Genomic DNA, 23,445 nt, shown 5'->3' with positions numbered 1-23,445 from the left:
ACTCCCTGGCATCAATCCTGGCACAAAAAATAAGCTAGTATTATGCTGCGGGCCCAGCAGGCGTGGCGGAGTATCTGCCAACCCAACATCACGGAAGCTCATCCTGCCGTGTCTCCGCATACAACATTCTTCTGAAAGCAACAAATATCTCCATGCTCTATCACGCGAAGTGCTCGTAATGCTGTTACATATCCCGATACTCAACAGTTGAATCTGGATAAAATACTTTGTTTGCGATGCCTACGGAATGGGATTCACTCACATGGGCTTCTCATGAAGGAAAACGAGCGGCCCTGAAACTTCAGATATTGAATTATTCATGCTGCTGAACCTTTGGACGCTGCGCCATTCCTTATATTTACTATCTTTTTCGGGCCACTGCACTAACAGGTTCGTCAATGTATGCGGCTTGTAATTCGAATTGAATCCCAGCTTGGTGAGCAGGCATTCTCGCTTGCCAACATAAACCTTTAACACTGGATGAAACCCAAAATAAATGCACACCTACAAAACAAAACATCGTGTATTCACCAGTGAGCATCCATTTTCAGAGGGCATCGCACCAAAAACTGGTGCTGGTCTCGCGCCAACAGGATACGACCACGCGGTCGTTATCAACCCACATCCAGCATCGTCCAGCATCTGCTCATGGACATCCGTGTCATCCTTCAGTCCACTTTTCCCACTCTCCTTCAGTCGAGAAATCGCCTCTAGCGCTACAATCCCCCGTCAATCACTTCAGCTTGCATGTCCCTCATGTTCTCATCGAGGAAGCGTCTCTAGCGCTACAGCCCGCACCCCCTCCCCCCATTCCTCATTCACTTCACCTTACATATCCATCATGTTCTCGTCGAGGAAGCGTTTGTAGCGCGCCATGAACTTTGCGACGAACGCCTCCAGGTGGTAGATGTGTTTGGAGCCGAGGTTGAGTCGGTGCTCGTAGGCGGCCGCCTCGGCCGTCAGATCCGACTTGAGCTGGCTGTCGCAGTTGCGAATCAGCTCCCGCAGCAGGCCCTGGAGACAGACAGAGGGTCAGACTGCGGGGAACCGTCTCCTCGTGCTGGAAGGAGGTGTAAAACAGAGCGAGTCAAGGAGGTAGAGGGTGTCTGGGAGCTGCAAGTGTCGTCATCATGTGAGCATCACAGACAGAGCGGGCGCTGTGGTGCTTGTGTGGGCGAGATGAACTCGTCGAGTCCTATTGCTACGGGCAGAATGGTCAGGAGGAGAGGCATGCGCTAGGGCGGTGTGTGTGGAAAACGGCGAGATCGGGAGGTTTTGCCAGCGCGGACCAGATGAGGTCAGTCAGCACCAGTGGCACCACCGGCCCGTGCTGCTTTGGCAACAGCACGAGCCGTGCGCAGCTAGCGTCAGACCATGCCGCCGGGCACGTCCGTGAACTGAGATCATACCGAGACAGTAAACAGTGCACGACATGGTCGGCCGTCCAGCCTACAGCCCACCAAACATGGGCTCGTGGGCGCTCAGCTAGCAGAATCCAGCCCGAGCGCCGAGCGCATTCAATCGCTGGATAAGGTGCAATCCTTTTGGTAAGCTTTGGTAATCCTGTTATTGGACTGGCCAATATACACCTCGGACATCATACTTGCTCACAAAAGAATAGCATAGCCAAGACAGTCTAAAACCAACAGTAGCAAAGGCGGACAGCCTGGGCCCCCATGGATCCCCTGAGGACAGCATTGGTTGAGATGTGGCAAGACAAGAACAACTAGGAAGCTCAATTCATTAAAAATGCCTACCCGGATGATAGATGAAAACCAGAGGAAAAAAAGCAAATAAGTTAAAAAAGTTATGAAATATATGGGTGATGGACAGCAATTTACAGTCCTCCCTTCAACAATGCCGTAATCAGCAACCCATCGTTTCCGAATGTCCGCTCGTTACGCGAGCACACTCCCAAATAGCCCACTCATCACCCGAGCCCAATGCCCGATCGTTGAGAGCCGTCAGGGAAAACGTCAAACACATCAAACCGGGTGGCACCGGCGGCGCCGCCGAATGTCAGGTGGCCTAGCGACTCTCGGATCACCATAGGCCACTCCGCAGGCCAATCTAAACATGCCGTGTTGACTGCAGCGGCGTCAGAGACGGCGTGGTTTCGGCTTCGCTCAGCCGGACCGAGTCTGGGGCTGTGCCGACGGGGCTGGGTCTGAGGGGCTGTGCTACCGCGGCAGTTGGGAGCTGTCAGGGGGCTGTACCATCGAGGCCGGGGCCGGGATTGCTTAGGGGCGGGCTATGCTACTGCTGGGGCAATGTTTGGGGCTGTGTTGCCGAGTCCAGGTCTGACGCCCCCAGAGACAGGCCTGAGGACTGTTTATTCGGGACCGGGGCTGTCTCTGGCTGTGCTGCTGCCGGCACCGAGGCTGGCTGTGCCCGGCCGCTGCCGCCGGGGCCGGGCCGGGGTCGGGTTTGGGGCTGCGCTGCCGCCGGGCCGAGGACGGATCGATGGATGCTGGCGCCACCCTCTCCCATTCAACTCTCGGCCCGACGGCGGCCTCCAGAGCGCAACGCAGTAGAAAGGTCTCCCTTCCGGCTGACAGAGCCACCTCTAGTCCGGCCGGCCAACCAGCCAACCAATCGTCACAGAATTCGGAGAAGGGGATATGAATATGCACTGCGATTGGCTAAGGGGAATGAAAAAAAGGGGATATGAATAAGCACTGCGATTGGGTTATCGAGCATGACCTGAGACCCAAAAGTATATATTAGTATATGTCCCCTAGTATATAAAGTATATAAAATAAATAAATATATAAATATACAAATATATAAGGCATATACATATAAAGCATATATCACCTATATTATTAACTGAAATGCACTTCACGTCGTGGCAAGTCAAACGCAAAGGTCCTCCAATTACTCATTACACATACATGATGTATGGTGAAGTCTGCTTCCTAAATACCACGAAAGCTTATATAATTCAAGTATTAAACTTATACAATATTTACGGGTACAAGGCCGACCGCCAGTCGCTACCGTTGTCCGCGTCCAGTAAGTGCGGCCGATGATTCATGCCCCTCCTCAGCAGCAGTGACAGCGAGTTTAGCGATTCGTTCCGGTCACCGAGCCCACAAACCATGAATTCCGTCGCGTCTCGGGCAGATGCCGCGCCGGCCGGCCGGTCCAGATAGCCTCTCAGAGACCGCCACAATAGCTCGTAAATTTGCCAGCCTGTATCGCCCGGCGCAATGTCCCATCCTTAGCATCTGTATATGCCCGTGCAATATTTAGACTCGTTCGTCCGAGAAAGTCCAGTAACCGAAGCGGCGTGCACTGTGACTGAGGAATGACACGAAGGGTCAGATATGCAAGATATAAACAAAAAGTGGGCACTAGTCTTTTAATTTCCAATAAAACATAGTTTAAGTTCACGTTTACAGCAAATGATACACTTCGAAAGTCCGTAGGGGTCAAATATGCGAAATGCTCCAAACAAGCCGCCAAAACAGGTTGACCTTTTAATGTTGTGAATAGTCGTCGAATTAAACAGAGACACCAGGTTGATCAGACTGTCGTTCGCGGACTCATACAGTTGGGGTCGGCCGTATAGAGATGCGTCGTTCATCAAAGGACCTGCACCGAATTCGACATATTCGATATTCAGCCATCAAGGTGGCACGTCGAGCGGCGCGCTCCAATTTACTGTCTGACAGTCAAACTTATTGGATCGCCGCGCCAGCTAATCCGCCATGCAAGTTGTCAAATTTGAATGTAGCCGATTAACTGATAAGTCGTCTTGCGGCAAATTATGGTGATAACATATCTTCAAAGGTACGTATCTTAATTATTTCATGAGCTATATCATAGGGGCGGATCCGGATTTTCTTCGGTCAGAGGCTAACTGCATGGGGGCGGCATGTTTTCCACCTATCAGGGGCGGCAAAATGTACAATTAGGGCGCATATAGTGAAAATTGAAGACAACCTTCTCTGCTTATCTCCTTTCTTCTGATGCTTGTGGGCATAGTGATGTTTGTAGAGTTGCGGTGGCCCGTTTCGTCGCCCCGCAGGGCGGCATATTTTTTCGGCTAGGGGTTTTAGCCCCCCAAGCCCTCCCCTGGATCCCCTGGAAGCCCCACCCCCGATACAATCCACTCATCCTGCCTGCTGTCATAGTAGGATTCCTGGGCTAAATCAGTGTACCAAAATCAAATTTTTGCTTGGGTGTCAGAGGGGAAAATTGCTGACCAAAAAAAGGATGAGAGTGAAGAATTGTCAGTCAGGTAAGGCTCAAAAAGAGTGGGAAAATGATCAAAAACATTAATCTATCTACAATTGTGACAGATGCAAAACAACCATTCCCGCAATTGCTCCTTCTCGGTGGAATTGGGAGTGGAAAATTGGGCTTGAAAACTGGAGGTGAGAGTAGAAAATGATTTTCATTTGGATGTCGTTGCCCACCCACATCTACAAATTTTGGGTCACTGGGCTAAATACTGGAAAATTGAACAGCATGCACGTGAATCATCGTACCTATCCCGAACCATCAAATCATGGTAGTGTTTCAATAGAGAATTGCTAGACCTCTGCTTCCCCAAAGAGACCCCCGCAGTCCAGCGCTTTTGGCGACACCCAGGCGGGCGGGATGCGTCATGACTGGGGGGGGGGGAGGGGGGATACGCCAACGGGAGGCCGTTTAGACCCGGAGGACAGAGGGCCGGAGCGCCGTTACGCCGTCGGCGCCACTCCGCACTCTTTCCAATCGATCACGGCCACGCTGCCAGACCGCGACTTCCAGAGGTCACCGGCGAGCCGGGCGGGGTCACGGGAGCGGTGACATCCCCAAAACGAGAGCGCCGGCATGGCCGGGCGGGCCGCAGTGACTCGGTAATGAGAGTGCAGGGCAGCGGCCGAACAAATAGTTCCGGGGCGGAAGAGAGATGCCCTTAATTCACGCTGAATGAAGACATGATGCTTTAACAAGGATCGTGAAAAGTCCGTTAAAAATATGATTCCAGGTCAAGGTCACACATGACCCATTTTGACCAAAAGCAGTTGATTTATCATAAAAAACGACCTTTTTAGCTTACAAAATAGTCAAGGTGAGTGAGCCAGTTTTAGAATACAACAATACCTGCTGACAACAGAAGAATGTGTGCCATCACCTATCCATATCAAGCAACAAATGATACGAAAAATGATGGAAGTGCAAAAAAAGCGCAGGCGCGATCCCCACTATTGATAAAACGTTCTCATGTTGACGCATTGGGACACGAGTCGGCTAATGATCGGATAAGCGGAACTGTTTCCTACCGTGCTGCCGAGAAATGACGCCTGCCTCAGGTCTGCACCAGCCTGTGCTGCTCACCCAGCCTTTTCTCGTAACACTAACGGCCAATAATGAGAAAATAATTACTAACAAGCAGGCCCCAAAACTACGACGGACGGCTCCGATGATAGGCGAAGAACTAAATAACAACCGGTGAACGAGATACACAATAAAAATAATAATGCTCCGTTAAGTTTATGCAAAGGTTTGCATACGATACAAAAGTTTGCTTCCGGTTAATTACACCGTAACACACGAGTTGACGACGTAGCCACACCGACCAGTCAGCAAACATCAAAACAATAATAAGCGCTGGAACTGTCTAGCAGGTAAGAAAAAAAAAAACACGAGGAAAATTGCAATCACACATACGGCAAACCACGCCCCGTTACCGGAAAACAGCCGCGGTGCACTCGAAAAAAAACTATCTGGGCTGCTACAGGCAACACACGGAGGTCAAGGCTATCCCTGTCAGCGCTGCAGACAGGGATAGGGAAAAGGAAGCAATTAAGAACGCATCTCATAAGACAGAAAAGAAGTCAACCATCCTTCCAGCCTCGTCTGATACCGGTGACGTAGTTCAGTCGGTGAAGTGTAATCCCAGGTAGAGGCGATTAGTTCGTAAGTCGGTGATCCTCGTGAGTCATGGGTCGCATTTCCAGGCCTCGGGGCCGCGCTGGGTTTAATGCCATCGTCGACAGAATACCGCCGGTTCTGAGCTTACGTAAGTCCATTGCACGCCGTACTTCATTGCTCGTTGTCGGGCTTCATATCTCGCTAAAATATAGATGACTGTATATAATAAAGACACTAGCACGCTTGCAGAAAGAGGTCATAATCGGCACAACTCTACCTGAGGATGCCTATTCCCCAGGTAGCAGCACCCTGAGTCTCACAAACGAGCATTTTCAGGATGAATTCGGCACCCAAATGACATGGTGGCCTCAACAGACTGGCATATATTTTTGTGCAGTCCCACACTCCCATATTTGAGGAGGGTGTATTTAAGCATGAACAGGGTGTCCATAAGTTTCTTTACACCTATTTTTACATTATTGGCCATTACTACCACTTTGAGAACAGCAAGAAACATGATATGCTATTGGCATGAGGCTGACCGTATCAGAGGTAACCCTTTTCACCGCCCCAGGCCAGGCTACTTTAAAAACGGCCCAGGGTGGTCGATCCCACACCTATTCCGACTACGTGAAATTGGGCCAATCGAGGGTGGTAAGGTTGCAGAGACGTTTGATGTACCCCGCACCACGGTTAATTATTGATGGAAACGACATTCTTGCACAATTAAACTTGGAAAAGAAAATGGCGCTACGGTCGGCTAGCTGTGGTTGCGAATGTCGTGAAAATCGTTTGTTCGGAGGCTAAGGGCAAGCGGGACACTGTGTCCGAAAATTTACAATGCAATTATCAGGGAAGGAATACCAACTACCTGTCAACTATCAAACATGAACCAAAGATAACAAATATCAAAGCTTTTAAGTTTTAACATACATGTTTTCATATTTATTGATTTTAGAACCGCACCAGGGTTGGCAGGGGGTGGCAAAAACTGGTTTTTGCCAGTGGTTTTAACCGGTTTAAACCGGCTGGCAGAAACCCTGGTGGCAAGAACTGGCAAAAACTGGCTAAAACTCAAATGGCCAAACCTACAACTTTTCTAGTTAGGAATGGATTTGAAATGTACAAATGCATTTCTGGTAGTTATATAGATGCACTAAACATTCTGAAGTTGCCTCATTACTTATCCCTGCTTAAAATGTCTATGCATGTTGGTAGACATCCACAACGGAATGTATTTCCATGTAGGGGAGAGTGGGACAAGGCGGCCACGGTAAGTAGGGTGTCATGCGGTGCCGTGCGCATATCAGTGGCAGATACCTCTTCGCACTTCTGATTGTGCAGGACTCACCCAGTCACCCTTGCACTGGCTCATTTGTCACCCCCAAAAGGCATCTTACTAGCTCCTTATGGATAGCCCATGATAATGTTTCCGAGTTAGGTATGAAACATTTCAATGGTCAATGTCACTTCTGTTTGAAAGCATAAAGCTTTCACCGAATTCTCCTTAAAATGTTTCCTGTTTAAAATCATGTCTAGGCATAGCATTATGATATTTCTGAGTTTTTGCCAGTTTTTGCCACTTTTTGCCGGTTAAAACCGGTTTAAACCGGCAAATGGCATAAACTAGTTTTTGCCGGCAAAAATGCCAACCCTGAACCGCACATATGGTTTCTATCACCAAAAAACAACAACAGAAAATCAGCAGCATTTGCAGATTACAGGCTCCGCAAATAAGGTATACATAAGTTGACTACATTAAAGCGGAATAAAAAATGTATTTGAAACGATGAGTGAGTATTCAAATATCAGCATTAACCTCACTCGTAAGTCAATGGTAATTAGGCCAAAGAACGCGATCAAATGTCCTCCGTCCACGCAGTGAGGAACTGAACTAAATAGTGATGGTATAGGGCGCAATACACGCTGATGTGATGACAGAACATTATAAAATGCCAATAAAACAGGTTGTGAGCGCCAAAAAGGACGCCTCAAATACTGTGGAGGTCACTCATTGCAGCGGTTAACCGTTTCTCCAAAAATTGCGTATTATTGAGAAAAAAAATTGTTCGGAAGCAGGTCAGATGCCCTGTTTGGCAGCACTGGGCGTCATCAGGCACGCGTCAAAACGTACCCACAACTGCAACAAACACCGCTTTTCTAGCTACTAGGACGAATAAACATGGTTTAAGGACTAACCCAATCAAAAACCCATGGACAATTGGCCATTTATCTTGGAACACAGCCCGAAAGATCTGGGACACGACGCCCAGCCTAGCTCTGAGCTCGCCGGGTGGCTAAAATCGACATCTTCGAATATTTTCGTTACTTGGCTCCAAGATCTTTGGAAAACATGCCCTTTGTGTTGGATGGTAAGCTAAATTAAACGGCGGTCGTTGTCAGGTGTAAATAAACGACCCTAGTACACTCGTACATATTTTATTGGACATGAAAGTGTAAAGAAACTTGTGGGACACCTTGTATGCGTGTGAATGTACATTGTACACACCCGACTTCACCAGTCAGGCATAAGCCTGTTGGTGATTTTGGACCATGCAAGCACGCGTGACTCCCTAGCGCTCCCTTGCTGCAATCTTAATGTCACTGCGATCACCGGACGCCGATACATGCACGGGATTCTGACTCAGGTATCAACGCAAGTGACATGGGAGAGGAGACGCAACCATCAGCGCCACCTACCGGATAGCCCGCGAACTCATGAGTGTCGCTATAAAGCGAAAACATTCGGCGCCCTCATCTCAAGCAAGTCGCTTAATCGATGTCGGAGGGTTACGTCATGGCCATGAACCTCTCCTACCAGAGATCTGATGAATAAAATACAGCTGGAGAGAGACCAGCTCCTTCGAGTATCCAGATCAACATCTTTTTAAAATGCTCAGGACTTCAGCCTTCAGTTTCCAAATCAGTTTCCAAAATGCGTTGATGCCGAAACACACCTTCTGAAAGTGAGCGGTCAAGCTGCACAAACGAAAGGTTAGCGCAACCATCATCGATGGTAAGTGGCTGCATCATTGTGAAGCATCACCTGGGCTTGGATTCGACCGACTCGTCCAAATCTAGGTACCCTGGCAGTTGATGGTGCACTAGAGCTTCCGCCGTCCACCGCCAGAGCTCACTAGGTCGACGTCGAGGGAAGTCTGGAAGACTGAGGTAGGGTAGGGCCTTGTGTGGGGAGCGTGATTTGGTGGATTGGAGGCGGTCACGTAGTAGGTGTGACTGCCTAGTCAACAGACGAGCAACCGTGCCAACTGCCGCGCCAAAGCACAAATCAGGTTGCAGCACAATAGTTACTGGTAATCGGACGCAGCTTAACGTTTAATCCCGAGTGTGCAGGGCACACCAACTTCTGGAACAAAGCCCCTTACTTATGTAAACGCAATAAAGTGGAGCTTCACTATTAATCATGCATGCAATGAATGCAGATTGCACGTTGCCGATGTATTATGAATTCATGGATGTCGAAATGCCCATTTGCACATAACGGGTACATGTCAGGCGAGAAAACAAAACAGGTATGTAGGTTTACTATTTCACAAATTAAAAAAAAATCAGCAGTTGGGCATTGCCGAGAAGTCCACAATAGCAGAAGAAACACATGCATGCATGGCATGCGTATTTGACATGGGCAATATCTTTAAAATGCTTTCCCACTGCATTCACAGCACACATGCATAAGCCCGTTTCCAGTCGGCCTAACCCAGTGACAGGGACCACCCGTCCGCGGGTATTTACCGAAAACACGGCTGTGAGTATTGGAGAAAGTGGCTCAGACACTTGGCAGGAGGAGCAGGGGACATTTTCTTTCCAAAGAGTGGTCGGGGCTGCGGAAAGATATCGATAGCAGACTCGGTGGGGCGCCATCGGCAGCTGTCGCCCGGAGCTTTCTGAACAAATAGCCAGTGGCAAGCCAGTGGCAAATAGCGTCTGGCCAGCCAATTCTGATTTCTGAATTCTGGAAATCAGGCCAGTATTTTTTTTTTCTGCAAGAGAGAAAAATGGAACCCGAAAAAATGACAGCGACGTATATATTCGGAAACTGCGATAAACTAGTGATTAATGGGAAAGATATAGCAGTGTGTTACCCATGGGTGTAGGAGCGCCAAAAATATTGGTGAAGGATGTCACCTGAACCCTCGGAGAAGTCATCTGAACCTTCGGAGAAGGTGCAGGACCTTACCGCAGTGGAGGGGGGGGGGGGAATTTCGTCAACTCCTCCTGTTTTTTTTTTTCTCGCTTTGGATACCTACCAAAGGTATCCACTATCCAAGCATACCTTTGGAACCTAAAGGTATGCTCCACTGCTCTTTTTTCGTGACCAAAGTCTTACAACTTTCCCACGAGTAAAAACAAGCCAATATATTTTGATATTCACGGCATTTACTGAGATTAACGGAAATTTCTGAGTATGAGCGGCCGGCCGACCGGCCGCGGTCACGGTTCTGCGACGCTTATATCTCAGCAACCACTTGACCGATTTACACGCGGTAATTTTTGTACGGTAGCTTCATTCCTTCTACCAAGTATTGGACTATTCCCGATGCATGTGGGTGACCCCTTATGCACGTGCCACGTGCAAAACGAAGAGGTGTCACTTTTGTAATTGTTGCAATATCTCGGTAACTAGGTACTTGGCCGATTGCGCTGAAAGTTGGCATGTAGGTAGGCACCCACTAGGCAATGCATATCCATGTGCCAGAGTTGGGGTGCTGCTGCACGTGTGCACGTGCAGGGGTCGATTCTAGATCTCGACAATGGCTGGACCGATGGCGCTCAAATTTGGCAAACAGTTAGGGACCGGTTAGTAGGGTGCCGTGCACAAGTCAGCTGGAGGTACCCCGTCGAAATTTCGCACGTGCAAAGCTCACCCTCTCGCTCGCTCCGTTAGTCGCCCCAAAAGGCGTTATACTGGTTTATTAACCCGGCGGTTGCTGGGGTATTTCGCCACCCACCGTTTGCTGGGGGGGGGGGGGGGGCGTTAAACGCCCCCAGCCGATAACTCGAGAACCAATAGGCGCAGCGAAACGCACGAGCGGCAAACGAAAGAACGCGACGAGACGCTTCAGATGAGTACTTTTAAGTTGAATTTTGAGGTCACAGGTCGGATCAAGGTGAGGTCAAACACCTGAAATCGGACTTTCAGTAGCATAGACTTCAGGACTTCGCAATGGGCGCCTCTCGTCATAAACTCTGTCAAAACGGTGCACAATCCATCATATAAGGCCTACAAGAGTGTCAGCTCCATGTAGGGGTCAGCCAAGCATAGGTAGGGTCAAGGTCAGGTCAACCGGCCAGGCACATATCCCCGAAAATCAAAACTGATATTCGCAGCCTGTGACACATGTTTTATGGGTACTTTGGGGCGTAGAACACGATGGTGACATTCATTTTATCATATGTGTACGTGTTTGGCTAAAAAAGTTCAATTTAAGAAATGCATGTATCATGGTCGTGAAGTAGTCGCGAGAAATTGCAAAGATTTAGTCCAAGATTTTGGAAAATGCGGAACGATAATCAATAATCGAAGATAGCCATTTGATTGGTCATGGTATTGGCAGTTCAATGGCGTTTACGGCATGTCTGTATGTCTATTCTGTGATTTTATATGATTTTTTGAACATATGCCGTTTTTGGTCGAAAACTCGGAAATCATGACGTCACTAAAACCTCGATATCTCAAAAATTTTCTGAGCTATTTTTTGAAACTTTGTCACAATAAACTTCAATTAAATCCCTACAGGTACCCAAAATTTGGCGCGCCTGCGGCGCGCCGTTTTTATGCTATGGCCCGGCGAAAAAAGTGGGGGCGTTTAACGCCCCCCCCCCCCCAGCAACTCGCGGGTTAAATGGCGTGAATTGTGAAGAAGGTGGGCGTAACACTTCATAACTGAAAGAATGGGGTAATTGGGTACCTGTTGCCGTTTTAGCAATAGCCTTTTTATTCATCCCATTCGGCATTGCTTTTCTTTTTTTAACATTAGATCAGTCCCACGCACAAGGGGGAAAAGCTCAAATTATTGAGCGCTCAAAATATTGAGCGTGTGACGTCAGAGGCTGCCATAGGCGTAATGCTGAGGGCTCAAAAAATTGAGCCGTTTCAGGAACACGTTTTGCAAAAGCAACTCGCAACACCTAGGGAGAAATGGCAACACCCTAGGAGAATCACTAATGATGCAAAACAGATTAGGCTTTCATATTTTTCACTGCTCAAGCTTCAATGATTGGGGGAACACCAATTTCTAGGTCGAAATCTTACGGCATACCAGGATGCCTTAAAAACAGGCCAATATTTATGTCGAAATAAAAGTTATTTTTTGTCCATTCACGTTTTTTACTAGGGTTCTGTTGGAAAGAGCATTTTTCATACTACCCAAAATGATTGCGACTCAATTTCACATCACCCATATCGGAGAATATTTTTCATTTGGCGGCGCCGTTTGTTTATTTCGTCGCGACGTCTCCGGTCGCGTGGTTGTCGTCGTCCTTGTGTTGAAGGTAAGTTTTTATCGTTTTAGTTATATTTAGATGTTAAAAGGTACACTGAAAAGTTTGAATATGCTGTGATTTTAAATTTGGAAACACGTAAACGTCAATCAATTCACGTTTTCCTCGATTTGCGTGCAGATAAGTAACTGTCGACGAAAGTGGCGCCATCCGATATGATGTTTTGAGGGAAAGAGACACAACATATTTACGTGAAAATTTTTGTTTTTTAGTGGTCTAAGTGCTTCAAAGAGGCTGTGAATGTTTTCTTCACACAATTTTTCATTAAGTATGATGAAGTAAAAGGTAGTTTCAGTCTTAACTTTCATATAATTGACATTAAAACATATGATAGTCCACTGCTATCATGATCAGTGATTGAGTACCTTGATATTTGGCATTTCTTATTAATTTGAATGTATTCTCTATCCATATGTCCTGATAGTAAGTGACAATACTCTGCCAATATGTTTCCATAGTTTTCACATTCATTTTCCAGTCCTTTACATAACATCACAATTTATAATCACCAAAACTCAACTCCTTCGTTACTTCACAACACTGACAGCATGACAGACTGACAGTCAACTATTGTGTGTGTGAATGCTGAAACAGGATAGCCACTTTGCTGACTGGCTCATTTGAAATAAGATAAAAATGATCCTTTATATCATTTCCATCTGGAGGATCGGAGTCAACGGAAAAGGAAGGCCACTTTCAAGCCTCAAGGTCTAGGCTGCCAGACGCCAGTTGGCAGTCACCACCAAATTTATAATAGATTAATTCATTATTATCCTTTGAGACCCTTAGGTCACTGGATCGGTATCACATTTTCAGTTTCAATATAGTAAAGGTTTTTATTTGTATGATGTGAAATATTTTCCTGAATCAGAATTTAATTATCCCTAGGTACCTGGTAGAGGTTTCGGATTTAATGATCATTGTTGGTGTGCAGTCAGGATTTTTTGACAGGTCCAGATAGGGAATCCTGAGCAATTTTATAGTAAAGTGGTCTCCTTATAATCACCACACATTTTATCAAAAGCATTTGTAGAATTCATTCAAGGAAGAATTTTATCAATGTTGCACCCATTTCTTAGACGACCTAGGCTGCATCTTTTTTTAGCTCCTGTTGTATGACATATTTTCCATTTTGTTCCACTGCATAAAGAGAAAAAATCGTTTGAGATCACCAAACAGCTTTTCTTTTTCTGGCAGGTCTGCACAACCAAGCGGTCGCTGGCGAGGACGTCGGCCGTCCCTGTGGGTAAGGTCATCTGCTCAGCCTTTGTGGAGATCAGCAAGACGTCACCAAGATGAAGACTTCGCTGGAGCAGAAGCCGCTGACCCGTGTCCGATCGGGCAGGTCATGCTCGACGGCACGAGCCACAACTTGAACGACTCGGTGACATCAACAACATGGTGGAGCAGGTGAATGAGTTTGGCGACGTGTTGTGCGACTGCAAGAAGAGTTGTCTGCGTGTTCTGGCCGGCGGAGCGGCGACGCTGCGCAGTCTGTGCTGGTGGTGAGCAGCTGGCCGTGGTGACCGCGCGCGCCCACATGCGCCGACAACCTGTGCGGCTTCGACGGCCCCGGGACAGCCCGATGCCGCCCACTATGCGACGCCGACCGCGCACTGTCCGCACGGCCACATGGAGGTGTGCCCGCGCCTTTTGCCCGCACGCCGCTACCTCGCAGCTGGTCTGCAACCACGCCGTCGCCGCCTGTAGCCCGATAACAAAACGGCTGTCTGATAATGCCGCGTGTTCTTTGTGATGTTGCTACTGTGATGGTTGCTACTGCTGGTCTGAGACTCGATGTTTCCATTCGTCTTTTACATGTTAAGGATTTGATAATGATAAGCTTAGTCCGAGATTAGGTCGTTTATATCATTTGTTATATGGCATATTTTGGATCAAAGCAGTACGACACTGCCTCCTGCTTTTGTGATGTATGCTGGCAAGACGCAGGTTCCGGTCGCAGGTCACCCGGTTCCATTGTGGTCGGGCTGGCATGCGATAATGTGATGTTGTTTTGCTCGTCTCTGTGTTCCACACTTAATGATGTTTGTGAATCTAACCCACATTGTATAGTATTTTTGTTTGTTTGCGGCCGATGGCCTTGTAAGTTGTAACCGTGGCAATACAGTTTTTCCTGTATAATTCTCCAATATTCAAGCGTGGGTGGATATCTTTCTGTAATCACGTATTCCCTTCTCCCAGTACAGTCAGAAAATATCAATACAGTATTCATACGGATTATTCAAGCCCTGTATAATTATTTGAGGTGTGCCGAATCCGAAAGGCGACCGATAAAACTACTAGCGGAAAATGTGACATGATGCCATGGGTTTGTGAAAAGTTTCGGTACCACGTAGCATTCAACTTCCTGCATTTCTGTTTCAACTCAGTTTAACGTATTTCAACGAACATAACATCAAAAATGGCAGCCAGTACCGGCTTCACCTGTCACGGAGAAGGCTCAATAAATTGAGTGTAGATGCTGGCCGGCACTCAATTTTTTGAGCGCCAGCTGACTGTCGTCTGTCGTGGCGCTCAATTTATTGAGTATCGCGGTCCCGAACGACAAGTGGCGCTCAAAAAGTTGAGCGTCTTTAGGGCATTTTCTTTCCAAAAACACCGATATAAATTATCACGGCGAGTGTTCGAGAAGAAACCTTGTTGCTCTCTCTTGCCATTGATACCTTATTTGGATACGATATTTGCCGTAGTGTGACGCTAGAGGCATTGTAAAATACCATCGTTTTGCCTATTCCTTCATAATGGGGCCCGCTCAATTTTTTGAGCGCTCAATAATTTGAGCTTTTCCCCCTTGTGCGTGGGACTGAGATCGACCGTCGAACCCAGTCGTTCTAGCATTGGTGAAGACCCTCACCTGCATTGCTCAAGATTGGTGAAGGATCCTTCACCAATCTAAAACTTTGGTGAAAGGTATCCTTCACCAAAGAGATACGTTGCTACACCTATGGTGTTACCGACATAAGAACATCTCGTATGCCGTACCTAATGCCATTCTACCCAGAAGCCGTATAGCTGCATTGGCAAGCACAATGAACCGATGACATTTTAATGTGCTCGTCATCTAATCCTAATGCTTTGTAATCCACAAGCTTTAGCAACACCCGATCGGACTTCCCCGAATCAAGCGAATAAAGATCACTATATCATCAACCAAACAACAATCAATAACGATCCAATGTGGCGCAGGTTCACAAGAACCATCAATGATTTAGCGCCAACAAGATTAGTTCGTTACAAATTCCTACAGATACATGCATCTGGAGTCAATAATATTTACTTAGTTAGGAACATTTTTGGCAAGACGGGCATCAATAGCAATCGAACAAACAATCCAGCCGAGTAGTCATCGCAGACCTAATCTGTGAATGAGAGGGCAACTATGCAAGCGCCACAATCCTCTCAAGACCACCTCCGTGTAAAAACAGTAAAATAATGCAGATTAAAATAGACTCAAAATAGACATGGCGGTATGGATGTGACGATTCACCAGGTATGTACACAGGCTAGAAATGCTATTGGTCTAGAACAGTTCATGTACGGATGTACGGGCAGCCGGTCCGATGGCGGCGGCTGCAGCTGGCTGGGGCAGCTGCGACCGGGGGGCGGGGCTCCCGGGAGGGTCTCCGGTGACGTCATAGGACGGTAACGATCCGGCGTGTCGGCTCGCAGTGCTGGCTAATCTGCCAGCAACCGATTCAACGTATTCGGGATAACTTCGCACACGCAGATTAGCAAACACAAGCATATTCCCTCACCGTATCAACAGATGCAAAAACCTTGACCTCCAACTCTCGCAGCTGCAACAATGTTTTCTGTTGACGGGCGAGTGTTTGTGTCTGGTCGTAAGCCAAACCCCGCCAGCACCGCGCACAGCCCCCACCCCAAGCTTCTCCTCAACTGCGGCAGTTGCAATCCCTCATTCACTATCTTCTCTCCCAACCATTCACACACCCCGAACCGCCGTCTCTTCGCCGAGACACTCCACAGAGTGCCAGCCGATGGACCCAAACTCGGCGCCCATGGCTGCCTGCTGACTGGACCACGCCGACCCGCCTAGCGCTGCTTCTCACAACGCCTGTGTAACGGATCCAGCCGGGTCGCATATGTATGTACATTTTCAACCCGTGTTTTGGTTTAATAAACTTGGTTATAATGATGATGATGTAATATGTAGATAGCTGCCTTTCGTACCGCCCATAACTGCCTGTTGTGGCGCCGATAGCCGCCCTTCGCGCCGCTCATGGCTGCCTTTCGCGCCGCTCATGGCTGCCTCTCGCCCCGCCCACGTCTGTCTCTGTTGACTGACGCGGCGCTGTCTGTCTGGACCATCTCCGACTGAGAGGCCGCCCGCAGAGTGACAACAGAGGACATCGACAGGCGCGGGAGAGCCGGCGACAGGGGCTTAGAAACACAGACGTCACGCCACCGAGCTGGCCGCTGCGGCTCACACTCTACTGGGGGAATGATGTGCGCAAACATTAGCTATAGCTATAGGCATATGACCCGACAAGGGTCATGGGCATAGATATAGTTCTATTGTTATAGGGCATAGTTTATATAGGGCATAGTTATATAGGGCATAGTTCTACTGTTATCTATGCTATAGGATATAAAATCCACGCTACGGTAAGAGAAGCTTTATCAAACAGCAAGCATATATGCAGCTAGGATTAGAAATTGATCACCAGATCTTTTTCTCGTAACCTATATTTGTTTTGTAAATCAGCTGAATAGTCAGCTACCTATTCAATTTTTTTTGCAGATTTTCATGAGCATTTTGCTATTCGGAGCACAGCTACTATCCTGATGATATTGCAATCCATTTAAAAGTTTTCTGCGAAAATCAGAGTCGGTCCCTGGACCAACTCATCTTACTGCATTCCGATCGCTTCTCCAATAATCCACTCCCGGAAGCTCAACCAGTCGACATGGCCGGTCGTCACTGTCCGACCTCACCGCGCGGCCACATGCACGGTGACTCATCAAACGATCATCAGCCGCCCGACCCGACCTGGTAGACCGGGTCCGGGTCATCGCACTAACCGCTTCAGCCGCGGCCGTGCCACCGCACCATCCCATCCAGAACTGCGTGCATCTCATTCAGAGCTGGTCGGCCCGGGCCAATCCGGGGAAACCCCTATTGTCTACTGACCTATATGGTTTGGCACGTGGCCAGGAATGACGGTAACTCGGAGTGCTGTGCTGACGGGAAATCGCAGCCCCACGTATAGGAGAGGTGGTGCGCGACATAGCATCTCAGGGGATGATGGAGGAGGCATTATTATGTCTCAGCACGACTGGGAACGCCACTGGTCATGACGAACGCTGAGCCTAACTGGACTCTAGAACCATCCAGGTTGAACAATGGGAAGGCAGATTCCGAAGAATGTTCGTCAAATGAATGCCCAACGTTAGGGACATTTTGTTGACAGGTGTTCATTTAAACTGCTGCTTGAGCAATAGCATACGCTAGTAAAAAAGGGAGAACACAAATTTATACTGATTTATCTGTCATCTTATAAAAACACTGACCTAAAAATGTAATTTTCGTTATACATACCTACTCGTACCAGTTTTATAACAGCACTGGCATAATTGCATCCGTATAGGCCTTGCTGTTGATGCGTATCTCGTAGGTACCATAAGTCTGATGCAGTTTAATCAACGTACGCATAGGATCTGCCCGTCCGACTTTTTCCAGTGTTCTGAGGTCTGCAGGACTATCTCTCCAACGGAAGTAGGAAACACTCGGGAATGGAAAACATTCATCTCCCGATTGAGACCCGCTCTGAGGGATAGCGGCTCTACACTAGCGCCTTTCGTCTTCTTTCGTCACTCGCTGTTGTAACGCCGCGCTTGATCCCGCCGCTCGAAAGTGACGTCACTCCTCTATGAGCGTCACTCAAACGAACCAGGCGCGGATGATCGAATGATGAGCATTGATGAACAGGCCGTTCTCCAAACCAACAGCCACAGTATCGGAGTCGAGCCAATGGCAGTGAGGCGCAGAGAGCAGAGCGGTATTTCCAGCCCCCCCCCCCCCCCAGTGGTAGTCACATGCGGTCATTCCCGGCGGCTAAAATAGCCTTCCAGAGTCGTCTGAGTCACACACCACGGCCCCTGCAGCACTGCACTAAGGACGCCAGAAGTGCCGCGATGGACGGAAACGAACCGTGAAGGCGGGTTGGCCGGCTGACACGGGCCGTGCAGCTGCAGCTCACTCAGGGAGGACCATGCGTCACAAACTCACGTGGACAAAGGCGTCGGGGCTACCAGTACAAGGTCACCCAACTTGGCCTGGATGGATGGATAAATATTCTTGGCTGGATTATGACTGGATAATGGCATTAGTGAGCAAACTAAAGCTCTAGCACTGCGTATTAGAATCATAACACCACGCAGTCCACCGTATATCTGGACATTTCTGGGGCGAGCATTCAGGCGTTTCGCTAAATTATGAATTCCAGAGAAGCCAGCTCGTTTCACGGCCATTCCCGTTTAAATAGGCCGGCAGCAGCGCCGTTCTAGCCCATAACTTGCACCGCGTGTCCGGCTGGCACCGTCGGAGGGGCGGGCCGGCCACTGGGCACGCTCTGTCTCCTGGGCCTCGTTTCATAAAACTCTGCCGTAACTTACACCTTTCCGTAATTCACACCCTTTCAAACTACGGAGCGCAAATAAATCCGTTTCACAAAGCCACAACTGGAATTGTTTACACCTCCGTAACTAAGCACATTTGCGTAGTTACCGTAATTTATCAAGCGTCCTACAAATTACAATTTCATGTCAACACTTATTTTTTTACGAGAATTTATAAAACAATTATGTTGAATTTAAATCTTAAAAATTATGTATGAAAAAACAAAATTGATATTGATGACCATCCTTTATTAAAACAATATATTAAAAACAGCAGAAAGCCAGCTAAGCAGAAGTGCCTAACTACGAAAGTGGCGCGGCGCGGCGAATAAACAAAATTCCGATAGTGGCCACAAAAAGCGACTGGTACAGAAGATTTGCAGTTTCTTTTTCTCATTTTGGCTGTTCTTTCTTCCTCACCGGGCTCAACATTATAAAATATATTAAAAATTAGCTTCGAATCTTCACATTAATTCAAAATCACGCAACATTTTTGTGCGTAGTTTACACCACTGATATCAAGAGCTTGATAAAATATTTGGCGTTAATTACGTCGTTTTATGAAACCCAAATGGCATCAATTGGTCCGGAATCGAGCATTTGCCGTAAATGAAGCTCCGTACTTTCGATGGCGTGAATTACTCCAGTCTCCAGCTTTATCCCGCGCCCTGGTGGGGTCTGTTTATAACGCGACCTGGTGGGGGGGGGGGGGCTATTTTTTGCCCCCCCCCCCCCTCGTATCTCCGAAACTACTGGACGGATCCGCAAAATTCAAACGGCGTTCGAAAGGCCTGTCAAATTTGTCGAGGAAAACCAAATTTCATTGACCTCGGGGTCACCGATGACGTCACAGGTCAGGTCAAAGATGAAATGTTTCACCGTTCACGGGTATTCTAGGGAATGCGCTATAACACCGAGGAAAACGCATTTTGTCGAGAATCAGCGATAGGGCGTCAGTTGCCTAGTAGATATATTACTATTAGAGGTCACTGACAATACCAGGTCAGGTCACAGGTCAGGTCACCAAGGGTCACAGGTCAGGTCACATGAGCCCAACTTTACTAAGGTTGTGTGATGCATGTTTTATGGCCAATTTTTCATTTCCAACTCAATGGTATTGGTTATAAGACTATCAGGTACGGCTTAGGTCACTTTCTGGTGAAGTTCAGGTCAAGGTCAGGTCAAGGTCAGGCCAAAAAAGGTCAAATTTTAAAGTTGATAGTTTTGCATAAAATGGGTATTGATTCGATGCAGCTCGTCACGGGGAGTCTAATGGTGGTCTTTGTTTTGCGCTACGGGGTCTAGAATTGCTAAAAATTGAGTTTGAAAATTTGACGTCATCAATTTTGAACAGTTTTTTCGCTATAACTTCGCCAAAAAAAAGAGGTATCGATCTCAAATTTGGTATGTGGATGGAAGGCGGTAAGGACTATCACATATATTCCGGTTTTTGCGAAATTCAAAAAACTTTTTGGATTTTTCGATAATTATATGCAAAAAAATTATTTTTTGATTTTTGGGGGTCAAAATCCAAAAATTTCAAAAATCCGAGATAGCAGTTTTGTAGCCCTGTTGATTCTACAGCTTTTATGTCTTTATCATTTTTCTGTATTTGCAAAGCTATAGGCCTGACAGCTCTTCCCGCGAAACCCTTTTTTGGGTCGAAAACGGCAGAACATGACGTCACTCTGACGTCATTTCCGGCCAACCTATCATAGCCTTTGGAAAATTTTTTGGTCACAATGTGTAAAATTGATGTCCGGGAGGGTACTGAAAGTTTGGTGACGATCGGCGCAGCGGTTCTGGAGATATATCAAAAAGTCTGGAGGGGGGGGCAAAAAATAGCCCCCCCCCACCAGGGCGCGGGTTATGAAACCGAATTGGCATCAAATACGCCAAATCTGGCATAATTAACGGAACGCCGTAAGTAATTCCTTTTATGAAACGAGGCCCTGGAGTGGGGACGGTGCCAGCAGCGACAGGGGCCGCCCCCAGCGGACGGCCCAACTGACCCCACCGACCCCGCTCAGGGACTCATAGATTGGCAGAGGGTGCGGGACAGGCCGGGATGACGCGCCCCGGGGCAGACTCTTTGTTGGTTCCTGGGACGGTGCGCGGTGGGCGTGAACAACGGTAAGGTCTCGCGAGGGAAGCGAAGACACAATTTTCGCGGCGACAGTGACGTTCACTGTTCACTGTGCAGCGCGAGAAGAACAGAGGCTTCATTTGTAGAAAGATTAAGGCATTGACAAAGTCATGGCGCATGTGATGAAGACTACAAGAGGCATCGGATGTCAACGCCGCACAACCAGCAGAACTGGATAGATAACTGCACCACTAACGTACGACGAGCTAAAATGTCATGTACGATAGGATCAGCTGGATTAAAACTGCGTGAGGGCAAAAAGCTTCTTAGAGAAACGGTTAGTCAGACAAAGCTGACCTTTAAAAATATCCACAACTAAATCGACGCGACAACCACATCCGTCCTAAGAGCCTCTTATCCCCTATCCCGACCACCACCATCACAAGTCCATCCGTCCGTCGGGGCACTGACCTTGAATATGACGTCCGGTGGGATGCAGTGGACCATGAGCTCGTAGAGTCGGGCGCGGACCTCCATCAGCCGCTTGGGCGACTGCTCCTGGACGATCATGGCGGCCGTCTCCTGCAGAAACTGCTCCCAGTCGGGCTCGGAGACCGACTGGGAGGCCGACAGCGGCACCCTGAGGACGGGTCAGGTTAGGTCAGGTCAGGGAGGTTTCAGGTTACAGAACATCGCCCTGCTGCCAGCAGACGGGTCAGGGATAGGTCAAAGGGGGTAGTCAGGTCAAGTCAGGTCAGATGTCAGCAGGCTAGGGGTTCTCTGGAGTACGGTGTCGTGACGCCACCTCATACGCAGGTGTTGGGTTTAACCCTCGCCCATGTAGGGGGCGAGGTTGGTGCAACCCCCCCCCCCCCCCCCTGAGGCTTTTCGGAAATAGTGCAAAAACGGCGGCGCGCAGCGCCGCCAAATTTTGGGTACCTTATGGGGCAAACCTTGCGCATCTTTTGATGAAAAAATTTGACCGGGTCATGTCAGGTCACCGAGTTATGACGTCACAAAGGGAACAGCCTCCGGCCGGATTTTCACAAACTGAGTGCCAACGCCCGAGGTTTCCTGCCGGTGGTACGGACATCGGTTGATGGATCGTGATGAAACTTCCCATGCATGTTGGGGCAAGTATTGGCTATCATATGGTATAAGAAACTTGACCGGGTCAGGTCAGGTCACGGAGCTATGACGTCACAAGAGGAACAGCGTCCGGTACTATTTTTGAAAAGCGCCCGAACCACTATTTTGCTAATTCTTGTCACCTCAATGGGAATATGCAGCAATATTAGCTTCTATAGGGAGCAAATGGACCTCCCAAATCCAAAAATACAATCAGATTTCAAAAATTTAAATTTTGATTTTTCGAATTTCTGCCGCCGACTGTGACCTTGCCGACTTCCGGCGCTCCCAACGCGCCATTTTTAGAGCTAAGGAAACGAAATACATACCAAACGATAGAGAATTGATCAAGGAACACGATAGTGAAGGTTTCAAGTCGATATCTCCCACCGTTTTCCCGCAATTGCCGCGGAAAGTTGAAAAAGTCTATTTTTTTTCGAAAATTTGACCTTTGACCGGTCAAAAGTAGGCCAAATGTTGACCTAGGACCAAAAAATATACCACCAATCGCGAGATCTCGGCGAGAGCAATCCGTTGGTCTTTTCCGCTAAGCTCTACGACGCTCCGTTTTCAAACGCCAAGGGGGGGTCGCACCAACCCCCCCCCCCCCCCCTGCATGGGCGAAGGTGGCAGATCGCCGTTTACGGGCGAGGGTTAAGTCATACCACTGGTGGTGAACTGTATATGCCACTTATTGGCTTTCTGCTGCCGCGCCGGTCGGGTCGTAGTGAAACCGCCAATTGACACTGATTTACGCGATTGTGGTGCCCTCCAAATCGTGCGTAAGTCTGTCCACGGTCCCTGCTGGAACCCTGCTTCCCTTATCGCCACAACACTAGGCGATGATGAGTTTGGGCGCCCCAACTGTGCAGGTCACCGCCGCCCAAGTGTCGACCGACACCTTATGTAAATTGTAACGTGCAGGATGGGTATGACGATTTCGCTTGGAAACATTTTCAGGCTGGGTTGCATAAAACTGCGAAGTGCGAAATATGCCTTAGTTATAAGTGCATCTGATTCGTAAGTTTGTGTCCGCTATAGGCACTACCATGGCGTGAAGCCCGCTTTTACCGAGCGTGGGAAATGCAGAAAGCACGCTATTGTTAACTGCCTAGTGCCTAAGATATTGAGACGAACGTCAAGTGTTTCCTTTATTACTCATTTTGTTTCTGCTAGAAGTT

At 48.1% G+C, this 23,445-nt stretch overlaps 1 protein-coding gene across 1 annotated transcript in view; it reads right to left on the bottom strand.

Moving 5' to 3' along the window:
* Nucleotides 1-505: 505 nt before the first annotated feature.
* LOC122380426 (replication factor C subunit 3-like) overlaps nucleotides 506-23,445 on the bottom strand; it is a 42,449-nt gene continuing 19,509 nt past the window's right edge. The window contains exons 6-7 of the mRNA XM_043363576.1: nucleotides 21,608-21,776; nucleotides 506-1,014 (exon numbers count right to left, since the gene is read on the bottom strand). Coding sequence (XP_043219511.1) covers nucleotides 829-1,014; nucleotides 21,608-21,776 — 355 coding nt within the window. The 3' untranslated portion in view covers nucleotides 506-828. The remainder of the gene's footprint in view (nucleotides 1,015-21,607; nucleotides 21,777-23,445) is intronic.

This window comes from Amphibalanus amphitrite, unplaced genomic scaffold (assembly GCF_019059575.1).
Source record: "Amphibalanus amphitrite isolate SeventyFive unplaced genomic scaffold, NRLGWU_Aamphi_draft 000098F_arrow, whole genome shotgun sequence".
Classification (NCBI taxonomy): domain Eukaryota; kingdom Metazoa; phylum Arthropoda; class Thecostraca; order Balanomorpha; family Balanidae; genus Amphibalanus; species Amphibalanus amphitrite.
Note: the sequence above shows the minus strand (reverse complement) of the source record. Positions and strands in the feature narration are given on the sequence as shown.